Source organism: Sander lucioperca, chromosome 18 (genome assembly GCF_008315115.2).
Source record: "Sander lucioperca isolate FBNREF2018 chromosome 18, SLUC_FBN_1.2, whole genome shotgun sequence".
NCBI classification, from domain to species: Eukaryota; Metazoa; Chordata; class Actinopteri; order Perciformes; family Percidae; genus Sander; species Sander lucioperca.
Genome location: NC_050190.1, coordinates 24926963 through 24946288, shown reverse-complemented (window position 1 = coordinate 24946288; position 19326 = coordinate 24926963). Strand labels below are relative to the sequence as shown.

At 40.8% G+C, this 19326-nt stretch overlaps 1 protein-coding gene across 1 annotated transcript in view; it reads left to right on the top strand.

Annotated features, from left to right (window-relative positions):
• Positions 1-18048, top strand: part of frmd6 (FERM domain containing 6) — a 33907-nt gene extending 15859 nt beyond the window's left edge. The window contains exons 4-14 of the mRNA XM_031310021.2: positions 1816-1895; positions 2967-3043; positions 3187-3373; positions 4796-4951; positions 5072-5137; positions 7056-7124; positions 10607-10781; positions 11402-11710; positions 12708-12839; positions 13099-13190; positions 15231-18048. Coding sequence (XP_031165881.1) covers positions 1816-1895; positions 2967-3043; positions 3187-3373; positions 4796-4951; positions 5072-5137; positions 7056-7124; positions 10607-10781; positions 11402-11710; positions 12708-12839; positions 13099-13190; positions 15231-15527 — 1640 coding nt within the window. The 3' untranslated portion in view covers positions 15528-18048. The remainder of the gene's footprint in view (positions 1-1815; positions 1896-2966; positions 3044-3186; positions 3374-4795; positions 4952-5071; positions 5138-7055; positions 7125-10606; positions 10782-11401; positions 11711-12707; positions 12840-13098; positions 13191-15230) is intronic.
• The last annotated feature ends 1278 nt before the right edge of the window (positions 18049-19326 follow it).

The window sequence follows — 19326 nt, the reverse complement described above, 5'->3', positions numbered from 1 at the left end:
ATTTAAATTGCATGGTTACATCATGCAAATTGTGAAGTGAATGCAGTCACAAAGAGTAAGAGAGAGCCTCATAAAAACAGTGTATCCCGGCGGTTACTTTCCATAGCCTAATAACTTGGCTGAGAAACAGGAATCTACCCCAAACGTAGCATCTCTCACCTACATGTCATGGCGGTCTCCCAGGAACCAGGGCCTCCTCGTCCTGACTGGCTCCCATTGTGGAGCGATGCTAAAGTTTTTTTTATGGTGAGGGTCTTACATGTGGAATGAGTCACTGCGTCTGCACTATGGCGAGGCAGACAGCGGGTGACAGTTGTAGACAACTGCAAAGGGAGAGTAAGTTGCAAAGGCAGTGTTTTCAAACAGCTGGCCTCCAGATGAGCCAATGACGGCCCCGCAGGTCAGTTGAGCAGGAGCCAATGGGTCTGATTGTGGGACATTCCTAAAGTGCTTGTCTGAACAGCGTGAAATCCCCAAGGCAAACATAGGCCACCCACTCACTGTGTGTCACCCGCTGTCCCCCAGACCCGGCTGCCACACCAAACACATGTCCAAATATGTCTTTCTTTGCTTGTTGTTTGGAGGATTTACCTTACAATATATATTGATGAATTCAAGAAAGTGTGAAGTGTACTTTTCTGTGACAGTTTAAGTGGCTTAAAAGATAATCAAATAGTCAGTCGACAGAAAATGAATGTTATAAAAATATTTTGAAAACCAATTAGGGTTAGGGTTATATAGTCATTTTTTAGTGAAATCTGCAACATTTCACTGGTTCCAGCCACTCAAGTGTTACAATTCCAAGGAAGTTGAAGGTAAAGTTCAAGGATCGGTCCACAATCACACAGTTCTCAATGAAAACTTTTCACAGTGAGGTCTGTGAAAAAGCCTGAGCAGCCGGATATTGTTCCTGGAGTTTTTCAAATGTAATATTTGGATTCTTTAAGCACCACAAACCAAATGTCATTGACCTCAATTGTGTTGGGATGGCGGCAGAAGTCGTACCCCAAAAAAATAGAAAGACCACCTTCATGGGAAGAAATTAACGAAACGTAACGAAACAAGGCTTTAGCATGGATAAGCATATTCAGGAGATCATAGTCTAAATTTAAGCTTGAGTCATAATTGTCATCCTCTAGTCTTTATATCAGCTACAAATTTGATAAGAAATAAGCATTCTGGCAGAGAGGCTCTGCTCCTGCTCTACATTTTCTTTGCCTTTTCAACTTGTCAGAGTTGTCACATCAGCAGACCTGCAGCTCATGAAAGGCGTCACTTCAGGAGCAGATTAACGCATGACAGAGTGAGGTGAAGAAGAAAAAAGAGAAGCAACAACCAGAGTACAAAGCAAAGTGCAGAGGCTGTTTGATGTGATAGCTCTGAGGCTCGAGTCTTTAAACAGGGCGCATTCAGGGGGATTTCTCTGTGTGCACGCACACACACACACACACACACACACACACACACACACACACATATTTGTTTCACTATCTTTGTGGGGACCCGTCATTGACATAATGCATTCCCTAGCCCCTTACCCTAACCTTAACCATCACAACTAAATGCCTAACCTTAACCCTCACCCTAACCCTAACTATAACCTAATTCTAACCCTAATCCTAAAACCAAGTCTTAACCCTCAAACAGCACTTTAACCTTGTGGGGTCCAGCATTTTGGGCCCACAAGGCTGTGCAGGCACACACACACACACACACACACACACACACACACACACACACACACACACACACACACACACAAAAGAGTATGAGTTTCAGTGCTAAACCTGTGCCTCTTCTTTTCTTCTCTGACAGATAATGAACACATCTATATGGAGCTGGATCAGAAGCTATCCAAGTACTGCCCCAAAGAATGGAAGCGAGAAGCAAGCAAGGTGAGAAATGATGTGCTGGAAAAGTGAGCCGAGGACGTTAAGTCTCCATTTTAAAGCTGCACTAGGCAAGATTGAGTATGTAAAGTTTCAAATAACTTACCAGCCCAAGTCACAAAACTGGATTTAATAGATCCCCCTAACCTGTTCTCTACATCGATTGCAAGTGTATTTATGTAGCTGCAGAATGATTTTTTTTTTTGTTAAGAAAAAAGAAAAGAAAAAAAAAAAACAATTTTACTTATTCAAAAGAGATGCAACAGGTGAACAACAGTTTAGATATCTCAGTTTATAACTGTTGTTCAACAAGAAATAGTTACGGTCCGAAACTCCCCCTAAAACCCCAAGTTGTTGTTGTTGTTGTTGTAGTACATTTTGGGTTCAGTCAGCTTAAAGGTGCTGGGAGGCATATTTCTGAGAGGTTTACGAGCTATTTTATAAACTGGCCAGACTAGCTGGTTCCATCTTCTTCCAGTCTTTATGCTAAGCTAGGCTAATTGCCTCAGGGCTCCTGCTCCATATTTAACTCATAGATATGAGATTTGTATCGATCTTCTTTTCCAACTCAAGCATAACATGTTTTACCATTACTTTAAAATCCCATTATTGAAATGATTGGCCTGTTTTATTGGGTTTATAAACATAACTGATGTAAACAAACCTCAAACAGCATCAGAAAACACAAATAACTTAATTTAGTTGTTACTGATTTAGATCAGTCATTTGTGTTTATGTGGTGATACTGCCTTCTTGTTTGCATTTTGATCACAGATTGTTACCTTTAACAGCTGAAGAAAGTCAAAGAAACTGAACACACCAACTTGAGATATCTTTGCTTCTTTTAACTTTGGTATCCTTGGATATAAACTGATGCCAGATCACCCAAGTTGATGAACCCAAGTGTGCTGTGTTTGCTTATATCACGATACGCTAATACCTGAGAAATTAAGTTAAACTGTTTGCTCTTTCCAGCTTGAGACACAGCCATACAAAGTGTCCTAGCTGCTGATATACATGTTAAAAATTAGCTTGTTTTAGAGAATAAACAAAGATTTCCACTTGTTTCTTTTCCAGGGCATCGACCAGTTTGGGCCTCCCATGATCATTCACTTCAGAGCTCAGTATTACGTTGAGAACGGGAGATTGATCAGGCAAGTAAAGCCCCTCAGCTGACTGTATACAACTTAAAGTCACAAGTGACATTAAATACCTATACAACCGGCTCTAACGTTACTCAGTTTATCAGCAGTTGAGCTATAATCCAGTTCATTTTGTTTGTTTTGCTGCCCTGAAGTGACCGGGCAGCCAGGTACTACTACTACTGGCACTTGAGGAAACAGGTGCTGCTCTCACAGTGTATCCAAAGGGAGGAGGCCTACTTCCTCCTGGCAGCCTTCGCCCTGCAGGCTGACCTGGGCAACTTCAAACGTAACAAGCACTTCGGGAAGTACTTTGACCCTGAAGCTTACTTTCCCCCATGGGTGAGTATGTCCAACAAGTGCCGTATGTGGGCTGAGCCCTCAAATGTCGAACTTATCAGAGAAGAAGAGATGATTTATGATGATTGACCATCACCCTGCAACCTTCACCTTTCTGTTCACATCAAACCACATCTGGCTCTTCCCTGTCCTTCTGCACCTGCACTTGATCACATCTTGTATTGATATCACAAACAAAACTAGACATCGGATGCAACTAACAATTATTCTTTAATTCATCTGCAGATTATTTCTTAATTAATTACTGTTAGATAATAAGGAAAGTGTCCATCACAGTTCCCCAGAGACCAATTCTGTAAATATCTTGTTTTGTCAGACCAACAGTCCAAAACAAAAGGTATTTAATTCATAATGTTATATAACAAAGCAAACACAGCTAATCCTCACTCCAGAGAAGCTGGACCAAGATAACTTGGCATTTTTGGCAGGAAACCAAAGAGAGGGATGTGACATGCAACAAAGGTCCTCGGTTATGTGGCTGTTGTACTATATTTATATTTTAATTGCTTTCTGGTGCGGCATACACAAGATGCTTAAACGTAGTGTTAGGTGTGAGTAATAAAGTAAACACAGTGCTTTAATAGACTGGTACACCCTTCTGTGGTAAGTCTGTCTGATATTCCAGTCAGTCACAGTCTATGTCCTTGTAAAACATTAGTGGCTTAAATAGGTCTCAGCTGAAAAAAAATCAAAAATAAACTGCTGTATCACTGACTCAGAAGCTGAAATATACAATTAAGGTGTGTTTTAGGAAGTTGGGCTGTGTAACGTGCCCTGGCCTGCAGTGTGTACAGTATGTGGGTCTGTAGCCATCTTCTATTAATCATGCTGACCAAACACTTAGCAACAGCTCCTCATCTGAGCATGAGGGATAATGAAAACTGGGACACTAAGTTTATTTTCATCCCTGGAAGTGGCACACACAATGTTGTTTTGTTTTTTTGTAATCTTGAGAAATGCTCCTGCTGACGAGGCTATTCTGGCAACACTGGTCCCCTCCCCCCACCGCCACCATCCTCAACCTCCCTGGCTATGACTGCCACACCCATCTGATTGCCCTTCACTTCCTGTAATTAGCCTCCTGCTTCCTTATCGCCACTTAAAACCAGCGGTGACAGGAAATTGTTTGATGATGAGCGCTACCCAACAGTTAATCTCCCACAGATTTAGGTACTTAAAAAGCTGTCTTACAAAATTCTTCAAAAGCCACATGCAAAGCTTAGCGAGTGTGTTTCCGGTTTGTGCCTCTGGCTCTCCTTCAGTCTCCAGGTTGACATCTGTTTACACTGCGGCAGGAAACTTCTTCAGCCTTATTGGCAACCTGTGCTGCCAATCTGCTGTACCAAGTCTTTACAACTTCAGGGCTGCCAAGCCTGATGCCTCCCTCTTCCTCTCCCCGCTCAGGTGATAGCCAAGCGCGGCCGTGAGTACATCCTGAGGCATATCCCCAACATGCACAAAGACCAGTTTGCCCTCACGGCTTCAGAGGCGCACCTCAAATACATTAAGGAGTGTGCCCAGCTTGATGACGTCACTGTCCACTACTACAGACTGTACAAGGTAAGAGATGGAGAACAGGATCAGATGTAAATTAGCTACAGTGGCTATCTCCTGTGTTGACTTTTCCACAAAATATATATATATATATATATAAATATATTTGATTTGATCTCTCAACAGGACAAGAAGGAAGTAGAGGCATCTCTTACATTGGGACTGACTTTACGTGGTATCCAAATATTTCAGGTATTTCACATTTCTTTACAATCAAGCTTGTGTGTAATGTGTTTTTTTAAGATTTTTTTGATTCCTGAGAGATTACCGATACCGTTTCCTGCTTTATGCATTCCTACTCTCTGAAATAGCAACACTGTAAACGTCTTCTATCTTATCAAGTCATTTTTATGCATTACATTGAGTGCTTAAAGTCTTATTTTCTTAAAATGTGAAATCTGCCAGTGTGCTCGGATTATTTCAACCCTTTTTTAAAAATTTTCTAGAAGTATCTCTCTGTTTTTGTCCATTTTATATTGTAAACATTCTTAATAAACATTACACTGAATATATTCATATATCTAAAATTAGCATTTTGAAGATGTCTATGTTACGGGTCCCAGGCAGGGAGACCGGGTAACAAATTTAAATTCCTGAAAAGACAGGTGAAATAAAAGGAGAGTTTGACACAGCAGCTTTTCTCGTCTTCTCTCAAGTTGCATCTGTTTTATTCATTCAGAACAAATCACAAAACATTGCCATATTTCCATTTTACAAAATAACACCATATCACATATCACATTCTATATATTCACATTCTAACTTACATCAGTTATACAAGGCCACTATGGCTGCATAGTGCACTTCACATGGCTACATTGTTATTAAAGTTGTCGCTACATATAGCTGCCTAGCGAATACTGGTCGTATTAACAGAATTCCCCACAGACACAGAAATACAGGATCAGACATTTACATCACTTATTCTTAAAACAACAATTTATCAAATATATGTGTATAGTTTCATACCCTATTTACATTCAATATACATTAGAAGAAAATCATTCACTCTCATTGCTTATTTACTCATTTAACATGACCAGATAGCCGTAACATCAAAACTTATGTCTACTTGTTAAAGTTGGCAAAATAATCGTTTCTAAAACCAGTGTGTATTTACTAAATCATACTCATTGAACTTGTTAACATCACCGTTTCTAACAAGCAGAGTGGCTCGAAATGCTATGCTACATGAATCAATGGGATGAGAATGACCCAGTTCGCTGCGAGACAGCAGCTAGCCGTCTGCAGTGACGTCATTCCAGTTTTCCGCCGCAGCTCATTCGCGAGACGGTAGCTGACTGTTTACAGTAGCCTAGCTAAGCTAGCTGCCTCAATCAATTGCAAACTTTCTATTTACACTTTTATTGTTATATTACAAACAACACTAGTTATCAAACAGGCGTCAAGAAAAAAAGGTTGAGACCCCAAAAAGGAAAGATGGGAAGTTTACCCATTACTGACCTGAAAAGACAGGTGAAATAAAAGGAGAGTTTGACACAGCAGCTTTTCTCGTCTTCTCCCAAGTTGCATCTGAGAGCGAGCAGAGGTCTGTCCCCATAGCAACCGGAACACAACTGATTGTGCTGTGTCACTCCTTAAAGTGACAGTAGTAATATATATATATATATATATATATATATATATATATATATATATATATATATATATATATATCGAGAGAGATACTATATACATGAAATGTCTTGTGGACACCTACTTGGGTGTGCCACATCTACATCACTCTCATTTTGCACTATTTTCTAACATATTACAGCCTAAACGATGATGTAGCAAAAGCACTATCGTTCATTACTGCGAGAAGAAAGAATAAGACGTATTGCTACACTCTTTCTTCATTCCTGAATAAGTTGATTTTATTTTGAAGAGGTAGAAAAAATCTTACCGTACGGGCAGATTTCTTACTTGTTTTATGCAACAAAACAAGCCTTTCAGAGCTGAATAACGGACAAATGTGACTTCTAAAGAGGGAGATTTTTGCAGTGTGATGCAGTAGTGTTATTGCATCTTTGTTGAAATTTTAATCAGCTGAAAAGTATGACCGCACCTGTAATTATTGACTTCATGTATCTGTTCTTTTGCGTTGCAGAATGTCGGGTCTGTGAGGCAACTGTTGTACGACTTCCCCTGGACCAACGTGGGAAAACTGGTATTTGTGGTAAGTCACAACCTTTTTCAACACAGTTTTTTTTTGTCATTCCAGCGCTGACGAAACCTAAGCATCCCCCTGACTTATGGCGATTTAAAAAAGAAAAAGAAAAAAAAAAGCCTAGATCCTGCTCAGGGTCGTGGAAATTTTTACGCAAGGCTTCTTTTCTACACACTGCTGTTTTATCTTAGCCCTGCAAGACCTCTGGAACTAATCAGGGATTTAGGAAGACTTTCCTTGCATGTGTGCGCGCACACACACACACACACACACACACACACAAACACAGTGTATGCTGTATACATATTTTCATGCTGCAGTATTTTCTCCCATATGAAATACGTATCTCTTGATTTATTCATTATATCAATTATCACTGGTGTCTCTGTGCCCTTTAAAGGAAATCTGTTAAATCGTCTCATCTGTGCTCTGACTCAGCCTGTTGTTAAGCTGAGCATGCACAGCAGTCGGTTAATTTGCTTCCATAGGGTTTCTGTTATCACAGGAAGGCAGAGCGGCTTACTATATATCTGTTTCACTCTGACAGCTTCACGTTTACTGCCAGTCAGCTATTCATCACAATCCAGAGTGGTCATTATTGCTTATCACTGCTGTTGAACAAAAAAGAGCCCTTGTGACTCTAATTTTGGCTACTTGTTTATTTTCGTACAATTGAAGGGACTTTATATGCAGGTTTCATGACTGTACGGCCCCTGAGAAACGTGCTTTGTTGTCCCAGAAGGTTTTGTGGTGAGTTTTGCTTCGGACTAATTTTGGTGCAGACAACCGTCGCATCTGCCACGGGTAAAGACATCCTGTTTTGTCCTCATTCTTGTTTTTTGGGTGGTTTCCTTGCGTCCGCTGTCTGCAGCGTCGTGAGAGTGAACCGCTGTGGTTTCGCTGTGGACGTGAAGGGCCTCTTGTGGCCCTGTCCCACCCTTCTCCTGAATAACAGGCTTTCTCCTCCACCCCACCCACGAGTCACGTCATCCAACACCGCTGCCACCACGGCTGCAGCTACGGCCGAACGAGCCAGAGCGCGGAGCAGGGCGGAGGGACGTGTGGGTCAATAAACACCAGATGTTGCAATGGTTTCAGGGGGGATTTTCTATTCAGGATATTTGGCCGCAATGACTTTAGCTCATTTTTGTATTAAGGTTTAAATCAAGGAGGGGCACGTTCTCTGTTCGGTGTTAGAAAAGGTGTGTCAGTGTTTTTGATGCAATAAGAGAAAACAAAGTTGCATATATGCTTCTCTTGAGCCTGTGATAGTTTGATCTACTCCCACCTGAAAGCTGAAATGAAGTAATACCCTTGTGATTCGTGATTTTTGGATCTAAAACTTTGCCTCAACCTTGCTAGTGGCCTCTCTGGTTGACGCTGGTCTTGTTGAGGGATTGTTGGATGAAAACGGCCGTGTGGGTGATGCAAGAAGTCTTCGATGTGTGTGGCCTGTTAGGGAGATCGTGTTGGAAGGAGGAGAAAGTTGTCCAGCTGTCCAAAGCAGAGATTTTAGATGGACTGACCATGTGTACTGCATGAAACAAGAAACTTTTCTAAGTGGCGTCTGAATACCCTTTAATAACCTGCCACTTGACACCAGTCTGCTGCTGAGTGTATTTGGTCTGGAATAGAGTTACCACCAGCAGGGAAGCCATTAATACAGTGTGTGTGTGGATTTTGAATTATCTTTAACTATTTTAACCCCAAGAGCCTGATAAATGCAAGTTTGCATTAAAAAAATCCTAAATCAGTCAATCCAGAATGCACAAACATCAAACAGATTCATAGTTACAGTGCAAACAGGGACTTCCAGTAGCTAGTGCATTATGACTTTCCATGGTGCAGATGTGGCAAAAAAGAAGAGAGATTTAGGTGTCTGTCCGATTCATGTCTCGTGGGATGGATGGGAAAGATTCCCATGTTTACGACTCAAGAACATTTACGTCATCAGACGGTTGTATGAGGTGTAATGGTTACAAATACTGTGCTTTGACAAAATAGCACTTTATCTATACAATTTGGGTTTAATTCCCTTTCATTATGGAATGAGGCTGATATGAGGCGTCCATGTTTGTTTGGTTTTCAGGCAGGTCCATACTGTTTGATACACTATTACAGAGCTTTCAGTTTCTTCGTGATAATTATGACTTGGATTTTATGATTTACAAGGCAGAAACTGATGATTACAGTAATTGTGATATGACATAAAGGCGGCAGAAAGCCACAGATAACTGACTTTCTCAAAGCATGATGGGAACTTAGAAGATTTGATCCCATATAGGAATAAGAAGAAAAACAATAAGAGTGGCATTAATATCCTCATTTTAAATTTACACCATCAATCACCATATATCTCAGATATATATAGATGTATTGTGTCGAAAACAGGTGAAACAATTTAAAATGCATGTCCTAAAACGTGTCGTGCCACTCGCAGGCCAACTGTGGCATTTCTGAGTAGTGTAACTTATCCTGAAAATAATAGCAACATTTATAGCAGGCCTGGCTAAGACATGTAGTAAGTAAAAGGAGTAAAAACCAAGCAAAACCAGCCGATTGTACAAAGAGTTAAAATCACCTGGGAGAATAGCCGCCATAACCTGTTTTGTCTAACTCAGTTTGCCTCATTCACACTTAGTTGCTGCCCAGTAGATTTCAGTGTGGTACTGGTGACCACTAGGAACTGCAGAGGGGCAGTTTGAGGTTAAAGACAAATCCTCAACTTCATTTTCCCAACCAGAGTTTTCCTGCAGGTCTGGGGATTTGAACAGGAAGTCTTTCAGCCTCAAGGATACCTCTGCCCAGAGAAAATGTTCTTTTTATAGGAAAGCCGCTGTCAATGAGCAATGGTTTTTATAAACTCACTTTCCGATAGTACAAATCTGAATACCTATAATGTGCTTCCCTACCTATGCACAGGCATTAAACATACTTGGATTAAGCTGTTTTTTTGTTTTTAAACGCCTGGTTAAAAAAGTGAAAGCTTGTGGTCAGAAATGTGCAGCTCTTTGCATTTTCCAGGGCTTTAAACCCAGCCTCTGCCTTTTGAAAGTCCAAACCCTTGCAGAAATGTTTATAGGCCTGTATTGAAAACAACCCCGCTGACACTAAAGACAGCTGTTATTGGATCAAGCCTTTGCCAAAAAGCGCGGGAGAAAGCACAAAACCACCATTTTAGTTTTTCCGTGTATTCAGCCAACATGTCGTCTCCCTGGAAAATCATCAAAACTGCTCAACAATGCTCAGTTTCAGTGTCTGTTGAAATAAATGAAGAACAGATACATGGGCTGATGGTTGCATTGTGTTTGGCTACAGAATAGTTTTCAAGAACAGACTTTGGTTCTCCTCTGAGGTCTGCCCTCGGGCCTTTCTGGGACTCAATCGTAATTTGAAATCCACATTCCTATTTCATAATCTTTTATTATTAACTGCTATAAATCACAGACTCCTGTAATCAACATGCTTTTTTTCTCCTCTCGCTCTCTCAGGGGAAGAAGTTTGAAATCCTTCCTGACGGTCTGCCCTCGGCTCGTAAACTCATCTACTACACAGGTTGTCCCTTGCGCTCTCGCCACCTCCTGCAGCTGCTCAGCAACAGCCACCGGCTCTACATGAACCTGCAGCCTGTTCTCAAACAAGTCCGCCGGTTGGAGGAAAACGAAGGTATTTTTTTTAAGTTTATCTTATCATGTCTTACACTGTGTGTCAAGACACAATTACATAGTTAAACGTTATAAACTTCAAGATTTTAGTTTAATACGGGCAAAAACTCCTAAAGCAGCTACTTTGTCAGAAATACAACAGAGGAGGGACCAATAACTTCTTGGAGTCTCCATTGGTCACCTGGTAGCTGCTCAATCCCAAGAAATAGTCCGGCAAATAACCCTTTAAAATCTAATATTCGTCTTTACACGTTGGTTTTTGTACAGATTAAACAAAAGAGATATAATGTTTAAATTAGTGAGTTTTAGTGGTGCTGGTAGGGGGATTCTGTTACATTCTGATAGAGCCAGGCTAGCTGTTTCCCCTGCTTCCAGTCGTTATGCTAAACTAAGCTAACCGGCTTCAGGCTATAGCTTTATATTTCATAGAACGATATGAGAGTGGTATCAATCTTCTCATCTAACTATCTGCCAGAAAACAAGTAATCTCCCAAAATCTTGAACTCTTGCCTTAGGGGTTATAATTAAAGACCGTATTTCAAGTTTTTGCACATGGACATTTTTGAACTATATCCAATCTGTTATAAATACTAAAATGTGTCTATGTTTGGCTGATTTCAGAGAAGAAGCAGTACAGGGAGTCGTACATCAGCGATGCTCTGGAACTGGACATGGACCATCTGGACAAACATTCTCGGGCCAGCGGCAGCAGCGCAGGGAGCATGTCTCATCACAAACGCCTGTCCCGCCACTCCACAACCAGCCACGGCAGCTCACACACCTCGGGCATCGAGACGGACAGCTTCAGGGCCCCGAGTCAGGCCCCGCACAGGCCCCTACGAACCTGCAGCTCGTCCACAACCAGCCACGGGAGCTCACACACCTCCGGCATCGAGAGCAGCGGCAAGGAGCGCATACTCGATGATGATGGTACGAGTGGGGAGTTGATGTTGAGTTAGTCTCGCATTGCCAGACCTTCCTCCACAGCGTCGCGGAGGAGGGTCCGGCTAGTCCACACTGCATTCCGGGATGGGAGAAAAACGTGTTCTGGTTTATTGGCATTTCTTTAAACCAATCACAATCATCTTGGGCGGCACTAAGCACCACACAGAGCAACGGTGCCTCCGCAAAATAGTTATGGGAAGGAACTTGTTTTGGTGGAACGTGTACGTTCAAAGTTGTTTTAGTCGAGCAACAGAAAACTCAGATTGGACAGATAGTCTAGCTAGCTGTCTGGATTTACCCTGCAGAGATCTGAGGAGCAGTTAACCATAGTCCTCAGAAATCCACCGGAGTTTAGAACACCAACACAAAGGAAGCAAAAGGTGCCAGACATCCGGCGGATGCACCTGACCAATCCTGGAAATGAAACGTCGTCGATATAGACTAATGTTGAGTTAATCTTTCATCCCAAAGTGATATACATACACAGTGAGAAAAAAAAGTTGGAACATATACAGCATCAGGGTGTTTTAACTGATTGGCATTTCTCATGAGTAGAAGTATAGTTATGGTGGTAATATCATGGTCTCAATGCATTGTTTTTAGTGTTGAAGTAACTCAGTTTTCCACAACAACAATGTTACAACACTGCATCTGTTTCATGGAATATTTGCTTTTCTAAAGAAGAATTCACATAAAGTGAAGTATTTTACATTTGTGTCAGCAGCTTTAGCAGTTTGTTCAAAATAAACACAATGAGAACTGGATAATTAGCATCTGTAACAATAACCTCTATAGCTAATCAAAGAAAAGTATACCTATAGAAACTAAAAAGGTCATCACTGGACACACTGATGGCTGGCCAACTCATCTACAATGACTACCTTGCACTAACAGTGCTGCAAAAAGGAGGACAAGACCATAGAAACATGCAGATTACCAGTTGAAAGTTAGTAGTAATTCAGAGGTTTTTTTGTTCCTTCAGAGATTGAGATGCTTGTGGATGACCCCAAAGACTACGAGGAGCTTCATGAGATGGCCCTGGACCAGGAGCTGTGTATCCACATCACTGAGGACATGTTGACCATGTCTCCTGATCAGACCAACGGATACTCAGGTACAGATGCTGTCTCGCACGCTTTCTGCTCTACTTTTACCAATTTACATTTGAAACTTTGAGTAAGGACTCCTTCAGGGTGAGCTGTAGCGTGTACAAAAGGTAATTTGTGTTTAAGTTTTCTAGCAATATGAGCGAAAAGTATTTGGTAGTAATTGTTTTTAATGGCAACCGTCCAAGCAAATCCACACTGAGCCACGGAAGGCTGATGAAGAGTTGTGTCATTCTGTAGCTAAATGTTATCATCTGTTCTCCCCAGGACTGATAGTAAAAGACGTCAGCTCCTCCACCTCCAGCTCCTCTGAGACCGTCGTCAAGATGAGAGGACAGAGCATTGAGTCTCTGCCGCAGGTAATTCACATTTAAGTGCATTAACGGCTTAGTTTTCTTAGTCATATTTGATAGCTGGTCAAACAATAAATGACAGGATGTCACATAAGGATATTTACTGTGTAGCTGTTTCATCAGCTATTTCAGTTTGAACGGTAAATGTCAAGTTTTTGGTCTCTTCAGATTTAAAGAATCAAATTTGTAGTGACGTTCAACAATCATACAGGGAGCTGCTTCTCAGGAGATACGGACTATGAATGGCTTTTTTTTTATAATAACACTCGAAATGAAAAAGGCACTTATAATAATACAAAATATATTAAACCAGTGTTTCTCAAATGGGGGTACGCGTACCCCTGGGGGTACTTTGGAGTACTGCAGGGGGTACATGAACTTTTTGCAAAATGCTTAAAAATATGTCATGCATAATTCCTAAAATAATTATACTATAATAATGAATGAATTACTGTAAGTGATGGATTCTGAACATTTGAATTGTAGCATTTAAATGTTTTCAGTTACAAGGTTGTTGTTTAGTGAATCTATCACTGCCGACACTGTATTGTTCCTCTTTATATAGATGTCAGAATGTTTTTGCGCTGGTCAGGGGGTACTTGGCTTAAAAACACAATTCAAAGGGGGTACATTATTGAAAAAGGTTTGAGAACCCCTGTATTAAACTGTATAAAATGTTTTGGAGGAAGATCTTGGGTAGATAATAAAGAGAATAAATATCAAACTATATTCAAATCATACTCCAAACCTCTCTAAACTAAAAATAAAACAAACCGTATTATTAAGCTTGTTTACTAGATATTTAGTCAATGCTGATCTATAGACGAAATCATGAAGTGCATCTTATATCTTTTACATCGAGTCAAAACTGGAAGAAAAACCTTCCACCCTGTCGTTACTGCTTTGCATTGACAAAAGAACTGTTACAGGAGTCGCAAAGTAAAACAGGGTTTATACTTGACACGAGGGGGGTTAAGGTGACTCCCGCTACAAATATCTACCGCGTAGGCTTTAAATTATTGTTCAGCATTGGATTGACATCCCCACCACAACACTATGTGATCCGGCTACATCACCTTGTAGTTTATACTCTCCACAGTAACTGTCTATATTCTTTCATTCACTTTGCGATATGATCAATATGTGGGACTGTCCGGCTTGTTTCATGACTGAATAGGAGACTATGTTGTTCAGTTGCAGTATTACATTGTAGCTGCCATAGTCACGACGTGTTGTTACATTTTGGATGGGACATACATCTGCTACAGCTGCTATGCTGTAACCCCTTAATGCAGAACTATAAACTATAGGACAATTCTGGCGCAAAATGAACCTAGGGGTTAATTACATGTGTACTGAGTCGACCGTTCTCTGGGATATGTTTTCATGCTAATCGAATGTGACCAGTTTTAGCGCTAACCGCTAATTAGCTTGTAACGCTAGTTAGCTAATTGCTATTTCTATACCACTAACAAGGCTCAAAATATCACCACCCTTCCACGGTAGCATAATGAGGGTCCCTACATGTAAACCGAAGCATTGAGAACTTTGTAAGTGTACAGACAGTTTATTAAAAAGAGAGTTTATAAAGACAGTACCGTTTGCGTATACAGGTAGGCGCTGTTACTGGTTTCACGGCATTCGTGGTTCGACTGGTCGAGACTGTGCTCCCAAGATGGCGCCTGCCTGTTACTGCTACCGTGGAAGTGTGGTGCTATTTTGAGCCTTGTTAGTGGTATAGAAATAGCGATTTCTTTTTACTTTACCAGTGCACCGACCATTAGCGTTATAAGCTAATTAGCGGTTAGCGCTAAAACTGGTCACATTCGATTAGCATGAAAACATATCCCAGAGACTCTGTACACATGTGTTATTAACCCCTAGTTTCATTTTGTGCCGGAATTGTCCTTTAAACCAGAAGGTACGAAAGAGGAGGGATAGGTTATTACAGTATGACTGCAAACTGTTTTTTCATGGCTGACTTTTCCTTAAAGTCAGTATATTTTAGTTTGCCGTAATATTTGATTTATTGTTTCCCACCTGCAGACATCTGTGTGCAGGAAGCCTCAGTCTTCGACCGACCGACACAGCCAGTCTCTTGACGATGTGCGGCTCTACCAGAAGGACTGCCTGCAGTGGGCGGAGCTCTGCCAGGACACCGCCCACAGCTACACATTCGGCTGCGCCCAGGAGCTGAGCGACGGCGGCGGCAGCAGCGGCTATCAGGGCCTCGCCGATCAGCGCGCCGGCATGCTGGAGCAGCACCCGTTTCCCATCAAGAGAACCAACAAGTACTTCTCCCTGGACCTGACCAGCGACGAGGTCCCCGAGTTCGTGGTGTGACGGAGGGGGAAACAAGGCGACCCCTTAGGGTGAGCTTTTTGCTCCGATGTGGAGATGTTTCAGCCCTCAGGGAACGAGACAAGAGAGGAGTGTTGGGAGAGGTGGTTTCTAGGATGAGTAAACTGGCAAGTTGGCTGTCCCTTCACTTACCACTTCAAAAGAACAACACATAATAAACGAACAAACATGGAGGACTCTGAAAAGGGAACTTAAAGAACGGACATTTGGTTCAAGAGAAACCTGCATCTTTAAAACGTAACCTGAGCTGCTCCCCTCTGTGAAAGGAAACAAAAGGGATCATGTCATCTTAAGAAAAAACATTTTTATTCAAATCTGTCTACTCCAAACTGGTTTTCAAGAACAACACGTCATGTTTGCCCTCTTTATACTTAAACAGAGTGTATGTGTGCATGCACATAGGCTTACAGCAAACAGAGACTCGTGCACCGACATGAAGAGCATATCAAAGATTTTCCCTGGAGGACACAAAGGACAAAATCACTCTAAGCTATCGAAACCAAAGACAAGAAATGGAATTAAACTATGTGCAACTTTTTCTCAATGTGCAACCATGATTAAAAAAAAAAAAAAACATTTCAGTGTCATGGTGGGAGGGAAGATGAACCCATAACCCTTTGAGAGGCAATAGCATTGGTTTCTTCTTCTATGCCAATTCATTTAATCTCAACAGGAAGTGCAGTGTGCCAACTCTGCCCCTCCAGACTGATCTCTGAATCATGTGAACACCCCACCACCCCCACCCCCCCTGATGTGCCTTCATTACACTATGCAGGTGTCAAACCATGGCCTTGACAATCACACACACTCACCTTTAGTCATTTTTAAAGATCAGAGCCATCAGAATTCAAAGCTCGACATTATTTTTTAAATGTCTCACACACACACACACACACACACACACACACACACACACACACACTTCAAGCCAGTTCTTCAGCATCTTAAATGTCAAAAAGACTTGGTTTCAAACGGTTTCATGTCCTGTGAACTCTTGCAGAGTTTCCCGGGAGGAATGAGGTTGAGTAAGTTCCTACATGTCCTGACTTGTGTCGAGTTAGCGGCCACAAAAGCTTCCCTGTAACATAGACTCAAAATGGAGTCTGGTTGGCTGTCGGCCAAATCAAACCGTACATTTTGATGCATACGTACATGTACGTCTTACTCTCTGCTCAGTTGTCTTTCACTCTTGTTGTCTTCTGTTTTGTTTCATCCATCATTTAAACTGGAATTTGTTACATTTTTTATTTTCCATCCTGTCATTTTACCTGAAATCTCTTTACATGTTGTATTTTTGTATGAACTGTCCAGACTTGTGTATGTTGAACAGTTATTCTGCGTGCGGTTGATGTCATTCAGTATTACAGGCAAATGTATGTGACAGTATTAAGGACATGTGATGTTTGTGGCTCTGAACAAGACAGACTGGTATTTTATAATTTTTAATGTCACAGTAAGATTCAAGAGAACTGGAGCCTGTTGTACAACTTGAGGGAATTAAGGACAGGGAGTTGTTGCAGGTTTTTTTTTTTAACTCATAAATCATGCAGCTCAGATTCAAAGTGCCACTGTAACAGCTTTGTCTGATTTAAATCAATAATATTGTTCTTTAGATAGATACCACCATATGTTTAGCTTCTTTATGGTGAAAACACTACTTTTCTCTTGTTTGAATTAGGAGGAAAATACTGCACCATAACTTTTATCATGACCACAGAATTACTTGATACCACTCTCATGTCAGTACTATTAATACTGTACATAGCTACAGCCACGAAGCTAAAGCCAGAAGACGATTAGCTTAGCATAAAGACTGGAAACAGCTAGCCCAGCTTTATCCGAAGGTAACAAAATCTGAATTAATAGCTAAGCCGAGCTGTATGTTGTGAAACTTTTACAAGAATTTACATTTTAGATCACTGTTGTTGTTTTTTCTGAGTCGTCCCAGTTCAGCTTTAAGTTACCCCATGTCTATTCAAACCCACAGTTTTCACAGACACAATACAGCATCTGAACAAGAGTTTAAACATTTACATACATTTATCTAACATTAACAAATACATGAATTTGATACTGCTATGTAATTAAAAACAACTTCTATAATTCTTACAGTTTTTTTTTTTCTTTCACTATTTAAACGTATTACTTCTATTCATTAATGGAAAATGTCAAGTCACATTTTGATGGACAATGATGTTTCTTATATTAAAACAGTATGTGTTAAGGTACATAGCCATACAGTCATAACCCATGTCCTTAAAGTCTTCATAATTTGTTCTTAACTTCCTTTTCTGACTTCAATATATGGTCATACGTTCACTAAGTAAGAGTCTGTATGTCTGTGTTCATAATCCTTTCTGTGAAAGGAGCTCCCTTCAGGATAAAAATTAAATTTTTTTTTGTCACCCTGTAGTTGAAGAAATGATGTTATTATGAAGTCTGGTCTGTGCCTTCTTGGTACTAATGCCCTCAATATCCAATAAAAAGGTACACTTATTTGCCAAAGTTCTGTACTGTTGTGGTGATTTTTAAAGTGGTACTAAGTTGCAGTTTATTTCTTTTTTAATTTCAGCAGTATAAATAAATAAATAGGCAGTATAATAATGGAACATATAGAGAAAATAAAGGACATACATTGATTTTCAATTCAGTTTAGTTGTGGCTTTTAATCTACCCAGGAAACATTTTTATCTCCAATAACAAACATACAATTCATATTCTGTATGTTCTACCATTCAAATATAATAAATGTGGTTATCAGATAAGAATATATACTAGGTTGGTCCCTAGTCGTGGAGGTACTGTAACACATCCCCAAAATGTTTCAGTGTGTGCTGCCCTCTGGTGTTAACCATAGACAGTATAAAACAGGTTCATGTAAGTATCAGTTTGGCCTGAATGTGGCGGTATTGTCTGGCACGTGAGCCACCAGCAGCAGAGCTGTTCCTGCCACCTGTCCCACTAACATCAACGTGGTACGCAAAACTATGATTCACAATCATGCTTGTGCACTATAAAGTAGGCCTACACAAATAAATTGTGGGCGCTTTTATTTAAACATGGCGTAACTACATTTTGCTTTGTATAGCACTAAATTCGATGGCTGGTACTTTATTACATTTTAATTCTGATTAAATCGGTTTCCTAGCTGGCCTTGTCCCTAAGGTGAAGTGAAGCCTTGGTTCCCCCTCCTTCTCGTCTGTTAAATGTACCTCATATATCTTCTAGGTGACACTATTGACCTGGCATTGACTCTAGAACAGCATGTGAAGCGTTATATTTCCTGTTAGCTAGCAGAGGGATAGTGTCAAACTCAGGCACAATCTGTCTCAAACGGAGATGGATCATGATGACTAATGCTTTTATTTCATCCAGGATTTTTTTTTACTGCCATGGTCAGCTCATCAACAAGGCCTGGAACCCCCGCTGAGTCTCTGTCCCCCCCCCCCCCACACACACACACACACACACACACACACACACACACACACACACACACACACACACCCTCAGTCACTACACGTTACATTAGCGCACATCCTGGACCTGGATCAAATATTTTTGCACACCCTCCACTTAACCGTACAGCCTTCCTTCTTTCCCTTTCTAAAACAGTTATTGTACATCCTGTGTTTGTTGTCTTTTTATACACTTTTTATTGATATATAGGCTGTGTATTCTGTATGTATGTTCTTGACTGTAGCAGTACTTTGCCTTATTGTTTATTCTCTTTTAAATATGTTTATTGTATGCACCAAACACACCAAAGCAAATTCCTTGC